Below are 19545 nucleotides of genomic sequence, written 5' to 3'. Positions count from 1 at the left end.
ACCTTCTTGGTACTTTGGTGCATATTCATATTCAAATATGGGTTTTACTGGTGCATTGCAGCACCAGTCTTGTAATAATATGAAGTTATTTTCAACATCAATTTTCATAAAAATATTTTCATGTAGCCTGTATTTGCATCAATTGCTTAAAATGGTTTGCTCTCATATTTTGTCATTGTATGTGAAAGTCCTGAGGTAGGTTTTGTAATAAACCTTGCATAACAATGGTCAATAAAAAAAATTCCTTATTTATGGAAAAGATTCTAAAACTGGCATTCCACTTACCAAAGAGCACCGATTTATTGGCAACACTATGCAGTTCATACAAAGAAATCTGCTCATGGGCTGAAACTTATGCTACCTTTACATAAATAGTAGCAAAACCTTTGGCATTTTAGGTACAATGGTCCTAATTTTAGATTTTAATTCCCTTTAATGCAACACATCTTTTCAGTAAAATGGTAAAATCATGTGCTCCTTATGATGCCTTGGACATTGAGTTTGTGGCTTTAGCTGTTTGATTGACACCCATGCAACTGTATGAAAAAAAAAATCAGGATATTCCATATCTTATCCTTTCAAACTTGACTTCAGTTTCAGTTGCAGAGAGAAATATATTTTTAAGTCACAAATTACTCTGATTATTCTGGACCTTTGGCTAATCTAAGTTCGGCATTGTTATGGTGCTGTTGTGCTGTAAACTGGCTTTTAATTTCTGCTTGCAGGCTGGATTTGGATATGGCTTGCCAATCTCCCGCCTATATGCTCGGTATTTTCAAGGGGACCTCAAACTGTATTCCATGGAAGGCGTGGGTACAGATGCAGTCATCTATCTTAAGGTCAGCAAACATCAGCAAAGTATTAACCTTTTTACAGCCAGTTGGTGAAGGAGACCAGAAGTCAATCTTTACTTAGTTTTAGATTTATTCACAAAGTGAAACATTACAAATGTATAGTTCCAACTCTACAACCCACTGGTGTCAATTAGTGTCTCTTTTCATAATCTTTTGAGCAAACAAGAATCAAATCAACAAATTAACTAAGGAATAATCCTTTAAAGGGGTCCTGTAACTAAAACCAAAAATACTGTAACTAAAGCAAAAACTTCAACAGAAACTTATGAAATTAAAATATCATAACGAGGGCTGATAATGTACTCCAGCCCCTACAGTGGCTACTGATCGCAGAAGGCCTTAAGCATGTGCTTCCTCTCCAGGGTGGGACACCCAGGTGCAGATATAATCATGGAAGAGCGGCAAGCACACACACTAGCAAATATAACCCTCTATTCAACAAGTGAGGGAAGCAGCAAACAGGAAACTATAGGCCAGTTAGCTTGACGTCAGTCATGGGGAAGGTGTTAGAAATGATCATTAAGGAGATTATAGCTGGGCACTTAGTGAAACTCAAGGTAATCAGGAAGAGTCAGCATGGTTTGTGAAAGAGAAATCATTTTTAACCAATTTATTGGTGTTCTTTGAAGGAGTAACATACTTTGTGAATAAAGGGGAGCCTGTAGATGTGCTGTACTTGGATTTCCAGAAGGCATTTGATGAGATGCCACACCAAAGGTTATTGTGGAAAATAGAAGCTGATAGCGTAGGTGTAACACATTAGTATGGATAGAAGATTGGCTGGCTGGCAGAAAACAGAGTATGCATAAATGGGTCTTTTTCTGATTGGCAGGATGTGATGTGTGGAGTCCCACAGGGGTCTGTGCTGGGGCCTCAATTTTTTACAATTTAGGAGCAGGCTGACGAGTTCTGTGCCCTGCCCACCACCACCTGCACTGGGTGACCAAAGATCTGGGGTGTGGGGCTGACGTACAACCAAAATTTGAGGAGCAGACCCTTCAAATAACCAAAACGGGGCTGCAGCCTCATACAGTCTATGTATACGTGGAAAATGGACTCCGTAAGGCCGCAGAAAATACAGGCAGCCTAGGAGTCTGTGAACTACCTTAACCTTCTATTGTGTGGAACTGCTGCATCCAACACCCTCCACACCAAATCCCCAATGGTACAGGGGAGGACTCACATGTAGAGAGCCCTCCACTAGGTGGTCCCTATCACCTCTAGACGGCAGGACGGAACAACACAGCATGCCTGGACAGCTGACAAAGGCGAGAAGTGAAGGGTGTGCAGTAGCATGTAGAGGAAACCCCTCCATGCAGAGTGGAATGGCACAGAGGGACTTTCTGTGAGAAATTGTGGGGCGGAGGTTTCGGGACACAGGGCCAAAAGTGAAATTCCATCCAAACCAGGGTCAGTTCAGATGGGAGACCACCATACGCTTGAGCCCCTCAACACCTTAAGTGCAGTCGAGTCTGACACCATGGTTTTAAGGCTGTAGATGGCTTTGGCCGCAAGCAGGACATCAACAGATGCGTGATGCGCCAGTACCTGTGGTGCCCTCCTGCCCGCTGCTCTGCCATCCAGCATGTCCCTGACTCTGATCACCCCAGCAGCCCGTGCCCTCTCTTCTGCCAGCCACATGAACCCACATTGGTGGAGGTGCAGGTTCCTGTGGACCGGCTCTTGGACAGTAGCCGCTACTCCTGATGGGAGCGAGCTCAGGCACAAGGCAACCTAAAGCATCTACGATAACCTGTGCTGTAATTCTGATTTGAACTGAAGTTGCTGCGGCCGTAATGCGAAGTACTAACTACTATATGATCATAGCAGCACTGTAAATCCAACTCTGGTGGGATGTACATAAGTAATTATCCAGTGAGTACCCGTCACCTGTGGACACTTAACCTTAATTTATACAATTAACACACAGGAGAATTCAAGTGTGGGGTGTGACGAGTAAAATCTATATTCAGAATGTTTGCAGTGGCTTCTTTATTTCTGCCTGTAGTTTGAAAATATTAATTCTTCTGTTTAAAAAAAAATTGTTTCCCTTAACCATCATGGAGTGCAGTGGCTGTCCATGGAACAACACTTTGATGAAGGATACATTCAGAAAGAAGAGAGGAAATAAAATTCTCATTTTTGGTTACTGTATTTTCCATCAATCAAATCGCACTCATTTCTGCACAGTTTTCCTGTCGCTGTGACCAAATTTAATTTGCTATCATGTTCCAAAATTAGTTAATAATGAGAATGATTAACAGTTCTTAGAGCTTCCAAAAGTTCCCAACCTTGTCAATTTTGTTTAGCTTATGCTGCACATTTCTGAATAATAGATTGTGGTACACAGATTTCAGAGTCATCTGGTTATAACTGTCATTTAGCGAAATCCTGATTTAAAACATTTTTTTAGAATAGTAGTTGTGGGATTTTGTACTGCTCATGTATTGGGGTGCAGCTTAACATTTAAATCTGTGGAGTTACATGCAAATTGGTATAGAGATAAGCAGATTAGGGAGATGAACATGTGGTTGAAGAGTTAAGTGGGAAAGAGGGATTCAGTTTTATGGGACAGTAGCACGAGTAAGTACTGGACAGGAAGGAACTGTTCCCTGTCCTAGTGGGGCAGGCTGCAGCTGAACTGGGTTAGGATCAGGATCCAAGTGGTCATGAGGACTTTAATCTAGTAAGTGGGGTGGAAAGGGCTCAGGTAGAAAAGGTAGTATAAATAATAGTGTGAAGACAAACAAAAGGGAAGCAGCTGGAGTAACAGTCTAAAATCATGCTTTGGATGATGCAGGTAAAGGGAAAACTAAAATTTTGTAAAGTAATTAAACCAGGAGAGACCAATAAGAAACCTGAGTAAGATGTTAGGACAGGTTAGGGTATGTGGACCAAATAGGTGTTATTTATACAAACACATGAGTATAAGGAACAAATTGAATGAATTGCAATGCAAGATGGTTTGACTTGGTTGCCATTACTGAGACATGCTGCAAAACAGTCAGGTCTGGGAACTGCCAGATTACAAGGTCTATGGGAGAGATGGGGAAAATTTTAGAAGGTTTGAGTGATTAAGGATGAGATCACTATTGATGGTAAGATAAGATGCAAGGATAGAAAAAGAGTTAAGCAGGCATTGGAAACTTATGGTAGAATTAAGTAGAAAAATATTTGTGACTATAGTAGTAATTGTGTGAAGGCCTCCCTGGTAGTAACTGTGGTGGTAGAATTCAGAAATGTAGAAATTAGACAAGCATGTGGCAAAGGCAGAGTACCTTAATGGGAGATTTTAACTTTCATAGGACAAGCAGATTAGCACAAGTCAGAAAGATAATGAATTTCTTGTGTGTTCAGGATAGTTTTCTGAAAGAGTGTCCCAGAACCAACCAGGGGGCATTCCATACCAGATTTTATAATAATTAAAAGGCAAATTTAGTTACTGTCCTAATGGTGGATGAACATTTATTTAATATTATTCATAATATGGTCAAGTATATCATAGTTTTGAAAGGGAAAAATGTGAAATGTCACTGATTGTAGATTTTGGTAAGGCTGACTTCAGGACATGAGACAGAGACTGTCCACAGTAAAATAAAAGCAAAATATTGCGGGTGCTGGAAATAAAAACAGAAAATGCTGGGAAAACTCAACAGGTCTGACAGCATTTGTGGAGAGAGAAACAGAGTTGATGTTTCGAGTCCGTATGACCTTTCTTTAGAGCTGAAGTGTCATACAGACTCAACGTCAACTTTGTTTCTCTCTTTCCACAGATGCTGTCAGACCTGAGTTTTTCCAACATTTTCTGTTTTTATTACTGTCCACAGTAAACTGGACAAAGCTAGTGTTGGGTAAAACAACAGAAGGTTAGTGGTGGGAGGAGTGGAGTGGTGATGTTCAAAAAACATTTAATGAAATACAGCCAGTTGTACCCAAAAGAAACAAGAGTTCTGCTTGCCAAAAAAACCCACGTACAACTGAATAAATAACATATAAAACTAAAAGAAAAAGCCCACATAAAATTCAAAACATAGCACAGATCATGGCAAATGGATAAGATGCACAGATCAGCAATGGGTGACAAAGCAGTTAGGAAGAGCCATAAAAAGAGAACATGAAAAGAAACTTGGAAGGGCTATCAAAATCAATCAATTTTTACAATTATATTAGGAAAAATGATGGTCAGGAACAAGTGGGTCACTTGATAATAATACATGACAAAGGAAGTGGCTTATAAGGATGCCAGAAAAAGTGGTAAGCCTGAGGATTGGGTGCAATTTAGAACCCAGCAAAGGAGGACCAAGAAACTGATTTAGAAATGGACTAGAGAATATGAATGCAAACTAGTGAGGAACATAAAGGTGGACTGTAAAAGCTTCTTTCGGTATACGAAAAGGAAAAGATTAGCTAGGACAAATGTGGACCCATTTACATGTGGGGACAGAAATTTATAGTGGAGAACAGGTAAATGGTGGAGAAACTAAACAGTTACTTTGTGTCTATCTTCTGGGAAGAAGGTACAGAAATTCTCCCAGATACACTAGGTAACCAAGAGACTTCTGAAACTAAGGAACTGTAAGTAATTAGTATTAGTAAAGAGGAAGTACTTGAAAAGTTAACTGGATTTAATGTTGATAAATACCCTAGACAAAGATAAAAACAAAAAAAGTGCGGATGCTGGAAATCCAAAACAAAAATAAAAATACCTGGAAAAACTCAGCAGGTCTGGCAGCATCTGTGGAGAGGAACACAGTTAATGTTTTGAATCCGAATGACCCTTCAACGGAACTAAGTAAAAATAGAAGAGAGATGAAATATAAGCTGGTTTGGGCTTGGGGCGGTGGGGGGGGGGGTCGTTGTTGGGGGGAGACAAGTAGAGCTGGATAGAGAGCCAGTGATAGGTGGAGATAACCAAAAGATGTCACAGACAAAAGGCCATCGAGGTGTTGAAGGTGGTGATATTTTCTAAGGAATGTGCTAATTAAGGGTAGAAAGATGGAAATACATTTAAAAATAATGGAAGTAGGTGGGAAAAGAAAAATCTATATAAATTATTGGAAAAAAGGGGGGGGGGAAATCGGAAAGGGGGTGGGGATGGAGCAGAGAGTTCATGATCTAAATTTGTTGAACTCAATATTCAGTACGGAAGGCTGTAAAGTGCCTAGTCGGAAGATGAGGTGCTGTTCCTCCAGTTTGCGTTGAGCTTCACTGGAACAATGCAGCAAGCCAAGGACGGACATGTGGGCATGAGAGCAGGGTGGAGTGTTGAAATGGCAAGCGACAGGGAGGTCTAGGTAATGCTTGCGGACAGACTGAAGGTGTTCTGCAAAGCGGTCACCCAGTCTGCATTTGGTTAAAAATCCCCTAGACTAGATGAGCTTCATTCCAGAGTGTTGAAGGAGGTGGCTAGACAGCTAATAGATGCATTGGTGGTTATCTTTCAAAATTCTATAGATTCTGCAAAGATTCCTGTGGACTGGAAAGCAGCAAATGTAGCCCCACTATTCAAGAAGGGAAGAAGAGAGAGAATGGAGAACTACAGACCTGCTCGTTTGATGCCAGTAGTAGGGAAAATGTTAGAATCCATTATAAAGGATGTGATAAATAAACATTTAGAAAATAATGATATGATTGGGCAGAGCCAGCATGGATTTATGAAAGGGAAATCATGTTAGACAAACTTGTTGTAATTTATTGAGGATATTACTTGTAGCTTTGATAAAGGAGAACCAGTAGAAAAAAAACAGGCAGAATATTTTTTAAATGGTGAGAGGTTGGGAGGTGCGGGTCCCAAAGTGACCTGGGTGTCCTTTTTCATGAGTTACTAAAAGTTATCATGCGGTGCAATTAGGAAGGCAAATGGTATGTTGGCCTTCATTGTGAGGGGATTTGAGTACAAAAGTAAATATGTCTTGCTGCAGTTGTAGAGAGCCTTGGTGACACCTCACCTGAAGTATTGTGTACAGTTTTGGTCCCCATATCTAAGGAGCCGCAGCCGAAGCTCACCAGATTAATCCCTGGGATGGCGGGATTGTTTTATGAGGAGAAACTGGGAGACTGGGTCTGTGTTCCCTTGAGTTTTGAAGAATGTGGTGTGTCTTCATTGAAACTTATAAAATTTTTACAGGGCGTGACAGGGTAACTGTAGATGAGATGTTTCCCCTGGTTGGTGAATCTAAAATCAGGGGACATAATCGTAGGACAAGGTGTAAACCATATAAGACTGAGATGAGGAGGGATTTCTTCACTCTGAGATGGTGAACCTTTGGGATTCTCTACTCCAAAGGGCTGTGGAAGTTCAATCATTGAGCATGTTCAAAACAGAAATCAATAGATTTCTGGAGACTAATAATTTGAGGGATATAGTGCAGAAAAGTGAAGTTGTGGTAGATAATCAGCCGTGATCTAATTGAATAGAGGAAAGCACACTCAATGGCCTGAATGGCCTACTCCTGTTCCTATGTTCCTATATTGGTGAGATTGTCAATGAAAAAAAAAACGAGCATGTTGAATAAATACTTTGCTTCAGTATTTACAGTAGATGGGATTAGTGTGCTGGACATCTCAAGGAAACTGTTATTGGACCAAGGATGGGAACTCACCAAAATTAATGTAAACAAAGTAACAATAGGCAAGAAAATAATGGCACTAAAAGAATGATACATCCCCAGAACTACAGTTTCCATCACAGGGTTTTAAAGGATGTAGGGGAGAACATTGTAATGCCCTAACCAAAATCTTCCAAAGTGTTCTCAATGCTGCCATGCTTTTCATCTCTCATGCTTTTAGATTGGAAAATTGCACGTCATTCTTCTATTTGCGAAGGGTGAGGGGTGTATCCTGGGCAATTATAGAACAGTTAGCCAAACATCTGTTGTCAGCAAATTGCTAGAGTCTATAATTAAAGATAGTTACTAAACACCTTGAAATTTTTCAGCTGATGAGGGAGCCAGCATGGATTTGGAAAGGGTAGGTCATGCCTGATGGACCATATTAAACTTTTTGAAGAGCTGACCAATATAGTGGACAGAGGAATGTCTCCAGAAGCTATTTTTATAGATTCCAAAGGCACTTGATAAGTCCTTTATAAGAGACTGTGTTAACTAAAGTTGAAGTTCATGGAATTGAAGGCAAATAATTAACCTAGTTAGGAAATTAACCGAGTGGCATGGGACAGAGAGCAGGGATAATGGACAGGCACACCAATTAACAGGATGTGACTAGTGCTCACCATCAATGGTCTCTGATAGGGTCATAGCTACTCATTGTATTGACAACTTGGATGATGGAATAGAATAGAAAGTCACACATCCAGGTTTGCTGATGACATAATGACAGGCAGCGCTGTAAGCAGTGTAGATGAAAGTATAAAATTACAAATATTAATAGATGTTTGCTTGTTTTGTATCGTCCAACTTTTTTCCCATTGGGGAATAGTGTGAAAATGTTGGAATGATTAGCAGGTTGATTATCAGCCTGAACTATGTTATGAATACTCCTTCCATGACCAACAATTCCTGGTGTGGGACTTAAACCCGGAGCTTCTGACTCAGAGGCATGGGAGCCACAAGATGATCACATTAATAGATTAAGTGAACGTACAAAACTGTGGAAAATGGATTTTAATGTTGGCAAATGTGAGATCATCCACTTTGGACCTAAAAATGCTAGAATAGAGTACTTTCTCAATGGTAAAATGCTTGACACATTAGAGATTCAAAGAGACCTGGGGGGTCCCCGTATATCGTTAAAATGTCATGATCAGGACAGAAAGTAATCAAAAAGGCTGATGGAATGCCAGCCTTTTGTATGTAGAGGACTAGAATAAAAGTGAGTAGAAGTTATGTTACAGTTGTACAAAACCCTAGTTAGACTATACCTGGAGTACTGAGAGCAGTTCAGGGCACCACACCTTAGGAAAGATATATTTGCCTTGGAGAGAGTACAGTGTAGATTTACCAGAATGATACCTGGACTTGAAGTGTTAAATTTCAGAGTAAGATTACACAAATTAAGGATGTATCCCCTGGAATTTTGAAGGTTAAAAAGTGATTTCATCAATGTTTTCAAGATATTAAGGGGAATGAATAAGGTAGGGAGGAATGTTGCCCTGGTTGGGGAGCCTGGAACTATGGGACAAAGTCTAAAAAATAGAGCTAGACCTTTCAGGAGTGAAGTTAGGGAACACTTCTATGTGTAGAGTGGTACAAGTTTGGAACTCTTTGCAAACTAAATCCATTGTTAATTTTAAATCTGAGATTGATAATTTTTTTGTTAACCAAAGGTATTAAGAAATATGGGCAAAGCTGAGCATAGGGAATTAGGCAAAAGATCAGCCATGAATGGCAGAACAGACTCGGGCTAAATGGCTTGCTTGTTCCTATGTTGACTTTGTCTTGAGTAAGAGTGCTATCACGGACCTAAGGCTGATGATGTTTTGTTTAAAAAATGTGATATGCTAAAGCTTTTCTTCTCAAATTTCAAATATTTTTGTTTTTCCCAGGCTCTGTCAAGTGAGTCATTTGAACGACTTCCTGTTTTTAACAAATCAGCTTGGCGGCATTACCAGACCACTCCAGAAGCAGATGATTGGAGCAATCCTAGCAGTGAACCTAGGGATGCTTCCAAGTACAAGGCCAACCGGTAATCCTGTTCTATCCTCAGCCTGATGACCAGTGTTCTGGTTTCATAGAAACCCAAGCTTTGTGTGTTTCTTCCCTTGGATCCATCAACAGCAGATGGCCAGTACGTAGTTCTTCTATTGATTACTGTTGAAACCTCTTACTGGAGATTCGGAGCACTTGCAAGGTTAATGGAAAAGACTTGTTATTCAAATGCGGTTTTGCACTTCAAACAGCACTAGTCTTTTTTTTTAAGGAAATACTTGTGATGTGGATGTTTTGACCTCTATCCTTCTAAAGTAAATATATTTTGTGGAGATTTATTCTGGACTAGTGAAAGATGAAAAAGGAACATTTGCAGCTACACAACGATCAATGGAGCAGTGCTTAAAATGAAACTTTTTAAAATGATCAACATTATTTTGTCAGAAGTAATTAGATTTAGAAAAAGTATGTAGAATCATTTCTTTTAATAAGAGTAAAAGTGACTGAATTTCATACTATTTTTAAGCTGCTTTATCTCTGTTCAGTGAAGGGTTTTTGCTTGACTTTTTTAGCCCTTTTAAAATCCAATTACATTTGACTCTAATACTTTTGTTTAAGAAATTGATCATGAATTTGCAACAGTGAAAGATGTGGAACAATATTGATGAGCATTGGTGCCATCTTCCACTATTAAGAGTAAAAAAATCTGAAGTAATGTAAATCAGGGTGGGAGGGTTCCTTTTGGAACCAGAACAATCATCTGGTTTGGACTGCTGTTTTGAAAGTCTTCTCATTGAAAGCTGTAAGGACCTTTGGTAATTAGCTTGTTCAGAGACGGTCCAGTTTCACACGATAAAACTGCCCATAATTTGGTGGTTGCTTACAACCTTACAGGGAAGCGGAAATATCTAGTTATTGCGAAATGTCATTCTTTGATGGCTTGGAGTTTTTACATTGCATCATCTAGGATATTTGTCACAGTGCAAAAAATGAAATACTTCCCCATTAAATTTTTCTTAAATTAAAAATATGGAGGCTAACGAATTTTGGCAGGAGTGAAAAACTGATAGTTGGATTGACTGCTTATTGTTACCCCACCTGGTTTTCCTCCTCTTTGATCAGCTGAAAGTGAATTTGGGTGGCATGTGTACAAGTGTTGGTCAGCTCAATACCATCAGTTTCCCAACTCTGCCAAAGTTGAAAATTACCTCCAAGAAGTTTTTTCTAGTAGGTTACTAAGATAGCTATTTTTAGAAGATGCCATTAATTTGGCTTAACAGATGAGATATTGGGGGGCCGGTTAGTTCAGTTAGCTAGACGACTAGCATGTGATCAGATTAATGCCAACAGCATGGGGTTCGATGCCTGTTTCAGCTGAAAGCATCCTTTCCCTAGCTGTAGTAAAAATAATCTAAGCCCTTTGCTGTGGTTCAGCAAATAATCGCGAAGGACCTGCCTTCAGACAGAGAACTGAAGAAGTAGATGAGATACTGTAGCTTGAACATTCTCATTCTTCTACAGTAGATGAATTGTTATGTCAGCACAACCTGATTGTAACAGGCTAGATTGTCAACAGCATGCTTGCAAGTGCTTTGTTTTGAGTGATTTATTTATGTAGTGTTCGCCAACTAAAGGAACAAAATGTCTACAGGATGTTAATCTCAGTTGGTGAGGGGTGGGAGCTCCCTTGTAGTTAAAAGTATTTATTTCCCTTTACAAATATCCTTTGTGTTCCTATGCATACTGTGGATTGCAAAATCTGTCAGAGTAACCAAACACAAACCCATTTGTAAGTACTGATCTTTTTTAAATCTATGTTACATTATCTTTGCACTATTTTTAAGTTATTAAAAATGGCGTGTCAATAAGTAATGGTTATACAGTGGATTTATGTCTCTGAATACATAGGTACAATTGTTGATAAAAACAAACTTGGTCTTCAGCAACTCAGCATTCACCTGAAACAGCTTGGCAAAAATGTGTTGGGCAATGAAACTGACTGCAAGCCAAAACTTGCATATTTTGCTGAAAAGGACTTACCTACACCTTCACATTTCCAAAAAAAAAACATTCTTTTTGCCTAGCCACCATATAAGTTTGAATTTTATCAATGCTGAGGGTATTGCTTGTGTATAAAAATTATCAACATTTCAAGAGCCAAACAAGGCAACTAATTTGTGGGTTTTCACAGAACTATGGGTTAAATTACAGGATGTAATCCACAAAGATTGGTAGAAGTCTTGAAATCTCATAATGAAAACAGAAATTTGACTTATCTATTCACCATAAAACAATGGCTATGATGTGTATTATATTTCTCAATGATTTATTTATTACCCAGACAAAAATAATGTGACAGTATGCATATTACGGCCTTGTGTCCTGGTTTCTGCTGTCCTTTGCCTATGTGTCTCTGAAACTGTCAAGTAATTTAATCCATTCAGAAACGTTCTCAGTGGATGTTTGGTGAAGAGGACATATTCTGAAGAATAACAAAGTTTTGATCTTGTGCTTAGGACAAATAACTCTAATTATCACAAGTTGTGTGTAGAATGAATATGGAATTGGAACCATTTGATTTGAATTTCTGCTTCTAACTGGCTCAGTCGTGATATAGTTTGCACACACTATTAAGTCTGTAATCTTATCTGGGATAGATCTTGATTTGTTACAGAATGATGGTGAGGCTGCAGCCCATTCCATATCTCTTCATATTTATTAAATTCAGAAATGTTAAAACGTGCTGCCGACTTGCTGTCACACTTGCACTATAATGCAAAGTCGAGATGCACAGTTTAGTGTCCATTTTAGCTGGATGCCAATGTACCAGTCTCTGAATTATCAAATTTACTTTACGTGTTCCTTTAATAGAAAAACATTAACCCTCTAGTAAAGGACTGTCAGCTTTTATGTGAATGTTTGAAGCTTGATGTTCCGATAACCAGTAACTGATAAATAGCAAAAAATACCTTTTATGCGCTACAGATGAATTCAAACTTTGAGAGTTCTGGAGCTTTCAAATTATACTTGTTAATTACCAGAATTGGTGAAAGAATTTATAGTAGTGTTTTAATTCTGCAAACAGCAATAAGCTTCCGATTAATACATTGTAATTTAAGAAGGGAAGATGTACACAGTGACATTCCTGCAGCTTGTTAGAAATGCTGTTTTCAGACTTCAGCTGAACATCATACACGGCCTGACCCAGTTTAACTGCTATTCACAGACAATGGCAGAAGTGATAAACATGCTGTTCATTATTTCATTCAAGGTCATCTGGAGGGGTGAGGGGTGAGAGAGCTGCTGAATTAAAAACATTAAACAATTTTAGCAAATAGCTTTTTTCCTATGAAGGTATTTTTAATAGCTTAACATTCTGCTTTCAAGGTCCTTTCCAAAGAACTTACAGTTGAGTTCCTATATTCTGAATGTTTTAAGTCCATATTCTATAGCACTATTCCACTATCCTGCATTTATTTTTGCAAGGATATTATTTCATAGATAAAAGCTTCCAGATTTTTGACTTTCAAGATTCGGAAACTAAGTCTTTTGGAGAGCATTTTAGACCTATTTTTGCAAGCGAATGAAATCGGATGGACCACCTAGCATCGACCTAGGCACTGGAAATGACAACGGCAACCTCAATCTTGTCGACCCTGCAAAATCCTCCTTACTAACATCTGGGGGCTAGTGCCAAAATTGGGAGAGCTGTCTCTCAGACCAGTCAAGCAACAGTCTGACATAGTCATTCTCATGGAATCACACCTTTAAAGATAATGTCACAGACACCACCATCACCATCCCTGGGTATGTTCTGTCCCACCGACAGAATAGACCCAGCAGAGATGGCATTGCAGTGGTATACAGTTGGGAGGGAGTTACCCTGACTCCTGACCCCATGAAGTCTCATGGCATCAGGTCAAACATGGGCAAGGAAACCTCCTGCTGATTACCATATACCATCCTCCCTCAGCTAATGAATCAGTGCTCCTCCATGTTGAGCACCACTTGGAGGAAGTACTGAGGGTGGCAAGGGTGCAGAATGTACTCTGGTTGGGGAACTTCAATGTCCATCATCAAGAGTGGCTCGGTAGCACCACTACTGACCGAGCTGGCTGAGTCCTAAAGCACATAGCTGCTGGACTGGGTCTACAGCAGATGTTGAGGGAACCACCAAGAGGGAAAAAAACCTCATCCTCACCAAACTGCCTGCCGCAGATGCATCTGTCCATGACAGTATCAGTAGGTGTGATCACTGCACACTCACGGTGGAGATGAAGTCCTGCCTTCACATTTAGGATACCGTCCATCGTGTTATGTGGCACTACCACTGTGCTAAATGGGATAGATTTTGAACAAATCTAGCAACTTGAGCTGGGCATCCATGAGGCGTTGTGGGCCATCAGCAGCTGCAGAATTGTACTCAAGCACAATCTGTAACCTCATGGCCCAGCATATCCCCTATTCCACCATTACCATCAAGCCAGGAGATCAACCCTGGTTCAATGAAGGGTGCAGGAGCATTTGCCAGGAGTAGCACCAGGCATACCTAAAAATGAGGTTTCAACCTGGTGAAGCTATAACACAGGACTACTTGCATGCCAAATAGCATAAGCAGCAAATGAAGGACAGGGCTAAGCGATCCCACAACCAACGGATCAGATCTAAGCATTGCAGTCCTGCTACATCCAGTTATGAATGGTGGTGGACAATCAAACCACTCGTTGGAGGAGGAGGAGGCTCCACAAATATCCCCATCCTCAATGATGGAGGAGCCCAGCACAGCAGTGCAAAAGATAAGGCTGAAGTATCTGCTACAATCTTCAGCCAGAAGGGCCAAGCGGATGATCCATCTTGGCCTCCTTCAGAGGTCCCCAACATCACATGCCAGTTTTCAGCCAATTTGCTTCACTCCATGTAATATCAAGAAACGGCTGAAGGCACTGGATACTGCAAAGACTATGGGCCCTGACAATATTCTGGCAATAGTATTGAAGACTTGTGCTTCAGACCTTGCTGCGCCCCTAGCCACACTGTTCCAGTACAACTACAACGTTGGCATCTACCCGGCTATGTGAAAAATTGTCCAGGTATGTCCACAGAAAGCAGGACAAATCCAACCTGGCCAATTACCACCCCACAGTCTACTCTCAATCACCAGTAAAGTAATGGAAGGGATCTTCAACAGTGCTATCAAGCGGCACTTGCTTAGCAATAACCTGCTCATTGGCATCCAGTTTGGGTTCCGCAGGGCCACTCAGCTTCTGACCTCATTACAGCCTTGGTTCAAACATGGACAAAAGGGCTGAACTCCCAAGGTGAGGTGAGAATGACTGCCCTTGACATTTGACTGAGTGTGGCATCAAGTAGTCCTATCAAAACTGGAGTCAATGGGAATCAGGGGGAAAACTCCACTGGTTGGAGTCATACCTATCACAAAGGAAAATGGTTATGGTTGTTGGAGGCCAGTCACCTCAGCTCCAGGTCATCACTGCAGAAGCTCCTCAGGATAGTGTCCTCAGCCCAACCATCTTCAGCTGCTTCATCAATGACCATCCTTCAATCATAAGGTCAGAAGTGGGGATGTTTGCTGATTGCATAACGTTCAGCATCAGTCGCAACACCTCAGATACTGAAGCAGTCCATGTCCAAATGCAGCAAGACCTGGACAATATCCAGGCTTGGGTTGACAAGTGGCAAGCAACACTTGCACCACAGAAATATCAGTGTTATGACAATTGCAGTTGGTAAAGCGAAGTTATTTAAAAATCCCAGAGGGAAACTTAAATTATAGGCTATGACAGTTGGTTTAAAGTGTTATGTTTGAGATGCAACTCTAAACTCAGGAACTAGACCACCAATTCTCAAGACTTTAAACCAAAATGAAACATTTTATTAATTTACACAAAATACATGACTACAAATTACGACTATCATAACTTTTAACAAATTCCCAAACTAATCTCCGTTAAGGCATCAGCAACCCATAGACTTAACCAGACACCGGGCAAAACATTTTCACCTTACAGATTCAGAATGAGGTTCTTTTCACTTTGGTTCCTGTGGAGCCAGTTGGAGGTTTACAGCTGCCTTTTGATCTCACATTGCCCCTGCTCTACACACCTGAAAAGGTTGTCTTGTTTTACCTACCACTGCCCATTGAAAGTTAATTCTCATTGTATCAACAGCCTCTGAATTAAACCTCTCTAACAATAAAACCCTTTTCATAGTACCAATTTTATTAGTAATATAAACATATTGCTTGGTAGTTGCTAGATAGGTGTCCGTTTTCACCCTATTTCTTGAATGCTGTATTCAAAAAATGCAAATGCGCACTATCTCTCTTGCATATCAAAACTAGTACACATCAAAGCACCTCGACTAGCTGGCTTTAATCCAATTAAGACACACCAACAGACTAAACCTCTATTTTAAAAGAAAAATATTTCGAATAATATATACATTAATAGCTTCATGATAGTCAGGCAATGACAATCTCCAACAAGAGAGAATCCAACCATCACCTCTCGATGTTCAATGGTCTTATCATCACGGAATCCCTCACTTTCAACATCCTGGGGTCAGCATTGACCAGAAACTGAACTGGACTAGCCATATAAATACCGTGGCTACAAGAGCAGGTCAGAGGTTAGGAATTGTGTGACGAGTAACTCCCCTCTTGACTCCCCAAAGCCTGCTGCCATCTACAAGGCACAAGTCGGGAGTGTGATGGAATACTCCCCACTTAATTGGATGAATGCAGCTCCCACAGTACTCAAGAAGCTTGACACGGTCCAGGACAAAGCAGCCTGCTTAATTGGCACCACATCCACAAACATTCACTCCCTCCACCACTGATGCACAGTAGCAGCAGTGTGTACCATCTCCAAGATGCACTGCAGGAATTTGCCAAGGATTCTTCGACTGCACCTTGCAAACCCACGACTCCTACCATTTGGAAGGATAAAGGCAGCAGATAGATGGGAACACCACCACCTAGAAGTTCCCCTCCAAATCACTTGGAAGTCCTGACTTGGAAATATATCACCATTCCTTCACTGTCGCTGGGTCAAAATCCTGGAACTCTCACCCACAGTGCTGTTAGGAAGGACCTACACCACATGGACTGCAGCAGTTCAAGAATGCAGCTCACCACCACCTTCTCAAGGGCAACTAGGGATAGGGATGGGCAATAAATGCTGGCCCACATACCGTAAAATTAATTTTTAAAAAAGTGCTTGACCCCAGGAACATTGAGTATGTTAAAAGACTTTTTAAATTTGTTTCACACTCGAGGTTGTGAATGTGTTATCACCAAGAACTAAAATTGCAACTCGAGTCCAAGATGAAAGTGGCACACATTAAACTGAAATGTCAAGTGCTTTCCTTGATACATCTGCAGTTTACCCACAATTTCTTATGATTTCTTAATTAATGAAATCTTAGGAAGGAAGATTGCTGTAATATGCTGCTATTTTTCTCTGAACCCAAATAATTTTATGCACTCTCATTTAGAACATTAATTTTGGACAACTGGATTTTTTTTGTTTTTCAAGGTTAGCTTTTGATTATTTGAGAGGTGTTCATAGTATGCTACTGATCAGGTGATGATCTCCAGTTTCACATTTTGTTTGATTTGTACATACCAAGAGCAATGTACAGATTAAATAAAAAAAACAAATATGCTGGAAATAAGGCAGCATCTGTGGAGAGGGAAACAAAGTTAACGTTTCAGGTCAATGATGTCCCTTCATCAATCCACCTTAGCCCACCTTAAATTTCACGTTCTACTTTTTGGTATTGCTGTAGATCACTGCTTTTCTTAAAGTTAACATTTTTGGAAAAATGGATTACTAAATCTACTCCTAGTTTAAAGACGCTTGTATGTGAAAGTATTAAAATGTCATTGATCGAATAATGCATAGTAAGGTCTCCCTAATACTCAACAGTCATGATTTAATAAAAATTTATGCTTTAAAATCAGAGAACATTCAGTGCTCATTATCATTCTGGTAATATTGGACTAGATTTTTACAGTAAAGCTAGCTGCCCACAAAGATCCAGCGTCAGTTTGTTTCCAGTGCCAAGTTAAGAAATCTTCTGGCTTTCAGCAGCAGCATCATCAAGCAAGATAAGCAGCTGATCACACTGAAGTATTTTAACAGCAGCAAAGTATAAACCATTAAATCCCTTCACTTCTTAAATTTTTAACTTTTGCACAGAGCAAAATAAATAATTGAGATTTAGTTATAATGGGATTAAGGTAGAAAATATCATAAACTTATTTTTAAAATGTGTGACTTAGAATAGATTTTTGCAGAGATTAAAAGCAAAATTTAATGGCTGGCCAAGGGAGTGGGAGAAAAGATGGGCAGGGGCATTGAATAGGGTGGCAAGTGAAGTTTCAAGTTCCTGGTGTCAGGATAGAAGCGGTGGATTGGAAGCAGGATGGCACTGCTGACTGCATGCAGCAGGTAGCTAATTGTAATGCATGCAATGAATACTGATTTAAAGTTGTTGCAATTAAATGCTACCTTTGCAAGTAAGTTGGAGGTACACTGAAAACATGGGCCTTCATTTTCATGACCAGTTACAGTTGGCATGGAGCAGGTGAGGCAGTCTTTGAGGTAGAAAGTGAGCCAGTTGGAACAGTTTGTTGGAAAAGGCGGGGGGAGGCATTCAAGCATTTTAGGGTAGATCAAGGGTGACCGAGGGACAGTTGAGGGGCATTGAGTGTAGGTCGAGGGTCACTTGAGAGCAAGACCAGGGTGTGGTTGAAGTCCACCAGGACGTAGTGTTAGTGCAATTTGTTCATAGGCACAAGGTTTTTATTGAAGGCCAAGTCACCAGTGGAGGACACACCTTTGCCTAGTTTTGCCCTATGTTCAATTTCTGGAGGCAAAAATGGGTCTCGTCCACGCAGTATTCCTGGATACTCGGTGGGGGTGGGGGGGGGCGGTGGTGGTGGGAACAGTGTGGAGGAAGGATGCCATTGGCTCCTGTACACCAGACAGAAGGCCAACAAGGGGTGGAACCAAGCCAATAAGGATGGAGGCAACTAGGGGCCAATGCAACAACGGGCAATGCACATCCTAAAGTCTGAGAGAAAATGCCAACACAGTGTCTGAGGTTGTCTAGGGAGGCAGTCACTGACCTGTGTGTTTTACTCCAGGACAACTTGTGATCCCTTGCACTGGTGGGGCAATGCCAGTCATTTTAAAAGTCACTGCAGCATTGAACCTCCCTGCCTGGAGCTTCTTCCAGGTCTCCATAGGGGGCATGTGCTGCTTATTACAGGCAGCTGCACATCATTGCATCAGAAGCTGATCACAAATGTGCTATTTAAAAGGGCCAGAGAGTTTGTGCACTTCAGTAGGAATCCAGAGAGCCAGGCTGCAAGGTCAGTGGGCATTGGTGCCATCGCGCATTTCACACAGGTGCTGCCACGTACATGGCAATGAGAGCTCTCTGGGATCAACCTGCAACCTTCATAAACAGAAAAGGGTTCCACCCATTAATGTACAATTAGTATGTGACCACAGGAGAGAGACATTCCAGGTGTGTACTTGGTTCCCAGGGAATGCTCATGATGGATACATTCTTCACAACACCCAGGTGCTCCAGCTATTTGAGGCCTTACACCAATGTAATCACTGCATATCCACCGGACAGCAAAAAACCAATGACCGTAGACAAGTAACTTCATCCTTGTGAGCCCAATCACTGAGGTTTCAGCACTTCCCCTTACATGATTATTACTTAGCATAATTTTTGTTTATGTGGGCATCGCTTGTCCCTAATTGCCCTTGAGAAGGTGGTGGTGAGTTGCCTCTTGAACTGCTGCAGTCCCTGTGGTGCAGGTACACCCGCAGTGCTGTTGGGAGGGAGTTCCAGGATTTTGACATTCCATTGTCATGTCATTCTTTTTTAAACTATTATCACTCTATGGTTTACTGTGTCTAATAACATCAAAGAACATTTTTTTGTAAATATCAATGGATTTGTTAAAACGAAAATATGAGTTCTCTAATTTATATTGGTGAAGTATGAATTTTTTGAAGAAAAAGTTTGAACTTTTTTCAAAA

At 40.5% G+C, this 19545-nt stretch overlaps 1 protein-coding gene across 4 annotated transcripts in view; it reads left to right on the top strand.

The window, feature by feature from the left end:
• The window catches only part of pdk3a (pyruvate dehydrogenase kinase, isozyme 3a), an 84780-nt gene that overhangs the window by 53492 nt on the left and 11743 nt on the right, over positions 1–19545 (top strand). For 2 of the 4 annotated variants that reach the window (XR_005945795.1, XR_005945796.1), the window contains exons 10-11: positions 726–839; positions 9358–9599. Coding sequence is in view for 2 of the 4 variants with exons in the window: in XM_041210799.1 (XP_041066733.1) it covers positions 726–839; positions 9358–9497 (254 nt within the window). In the remaining 2 variants the exon portion in view is untranslated. The remainder of the gene's footprint in view (positions 1–725; positions 840–9357; positions 9600–19545) is intronic. The other 2 variants (XM_041210799.1, XM_041210800.1) reach the window with 1 other exon arrangement.

Source organism: Carcharodon carcharias, chromosome 18 (assembly GCF_017639515.1).
Source record: "Carcharodon carcharias isolate sCarCar2 chromosome 18, sCarCar2.pri, whole genome shotgun sequence".
NCBI classification, from domain to species: Eukaryota; Metazoa; Chordata; class Chondrichthyes; order Lamniformes; family Lamnidae; genus Carcharodon; species Carcharodon carcharias.
This window is presented reverse-complemented; position numbering and strand designations above follow the sequence as displayed.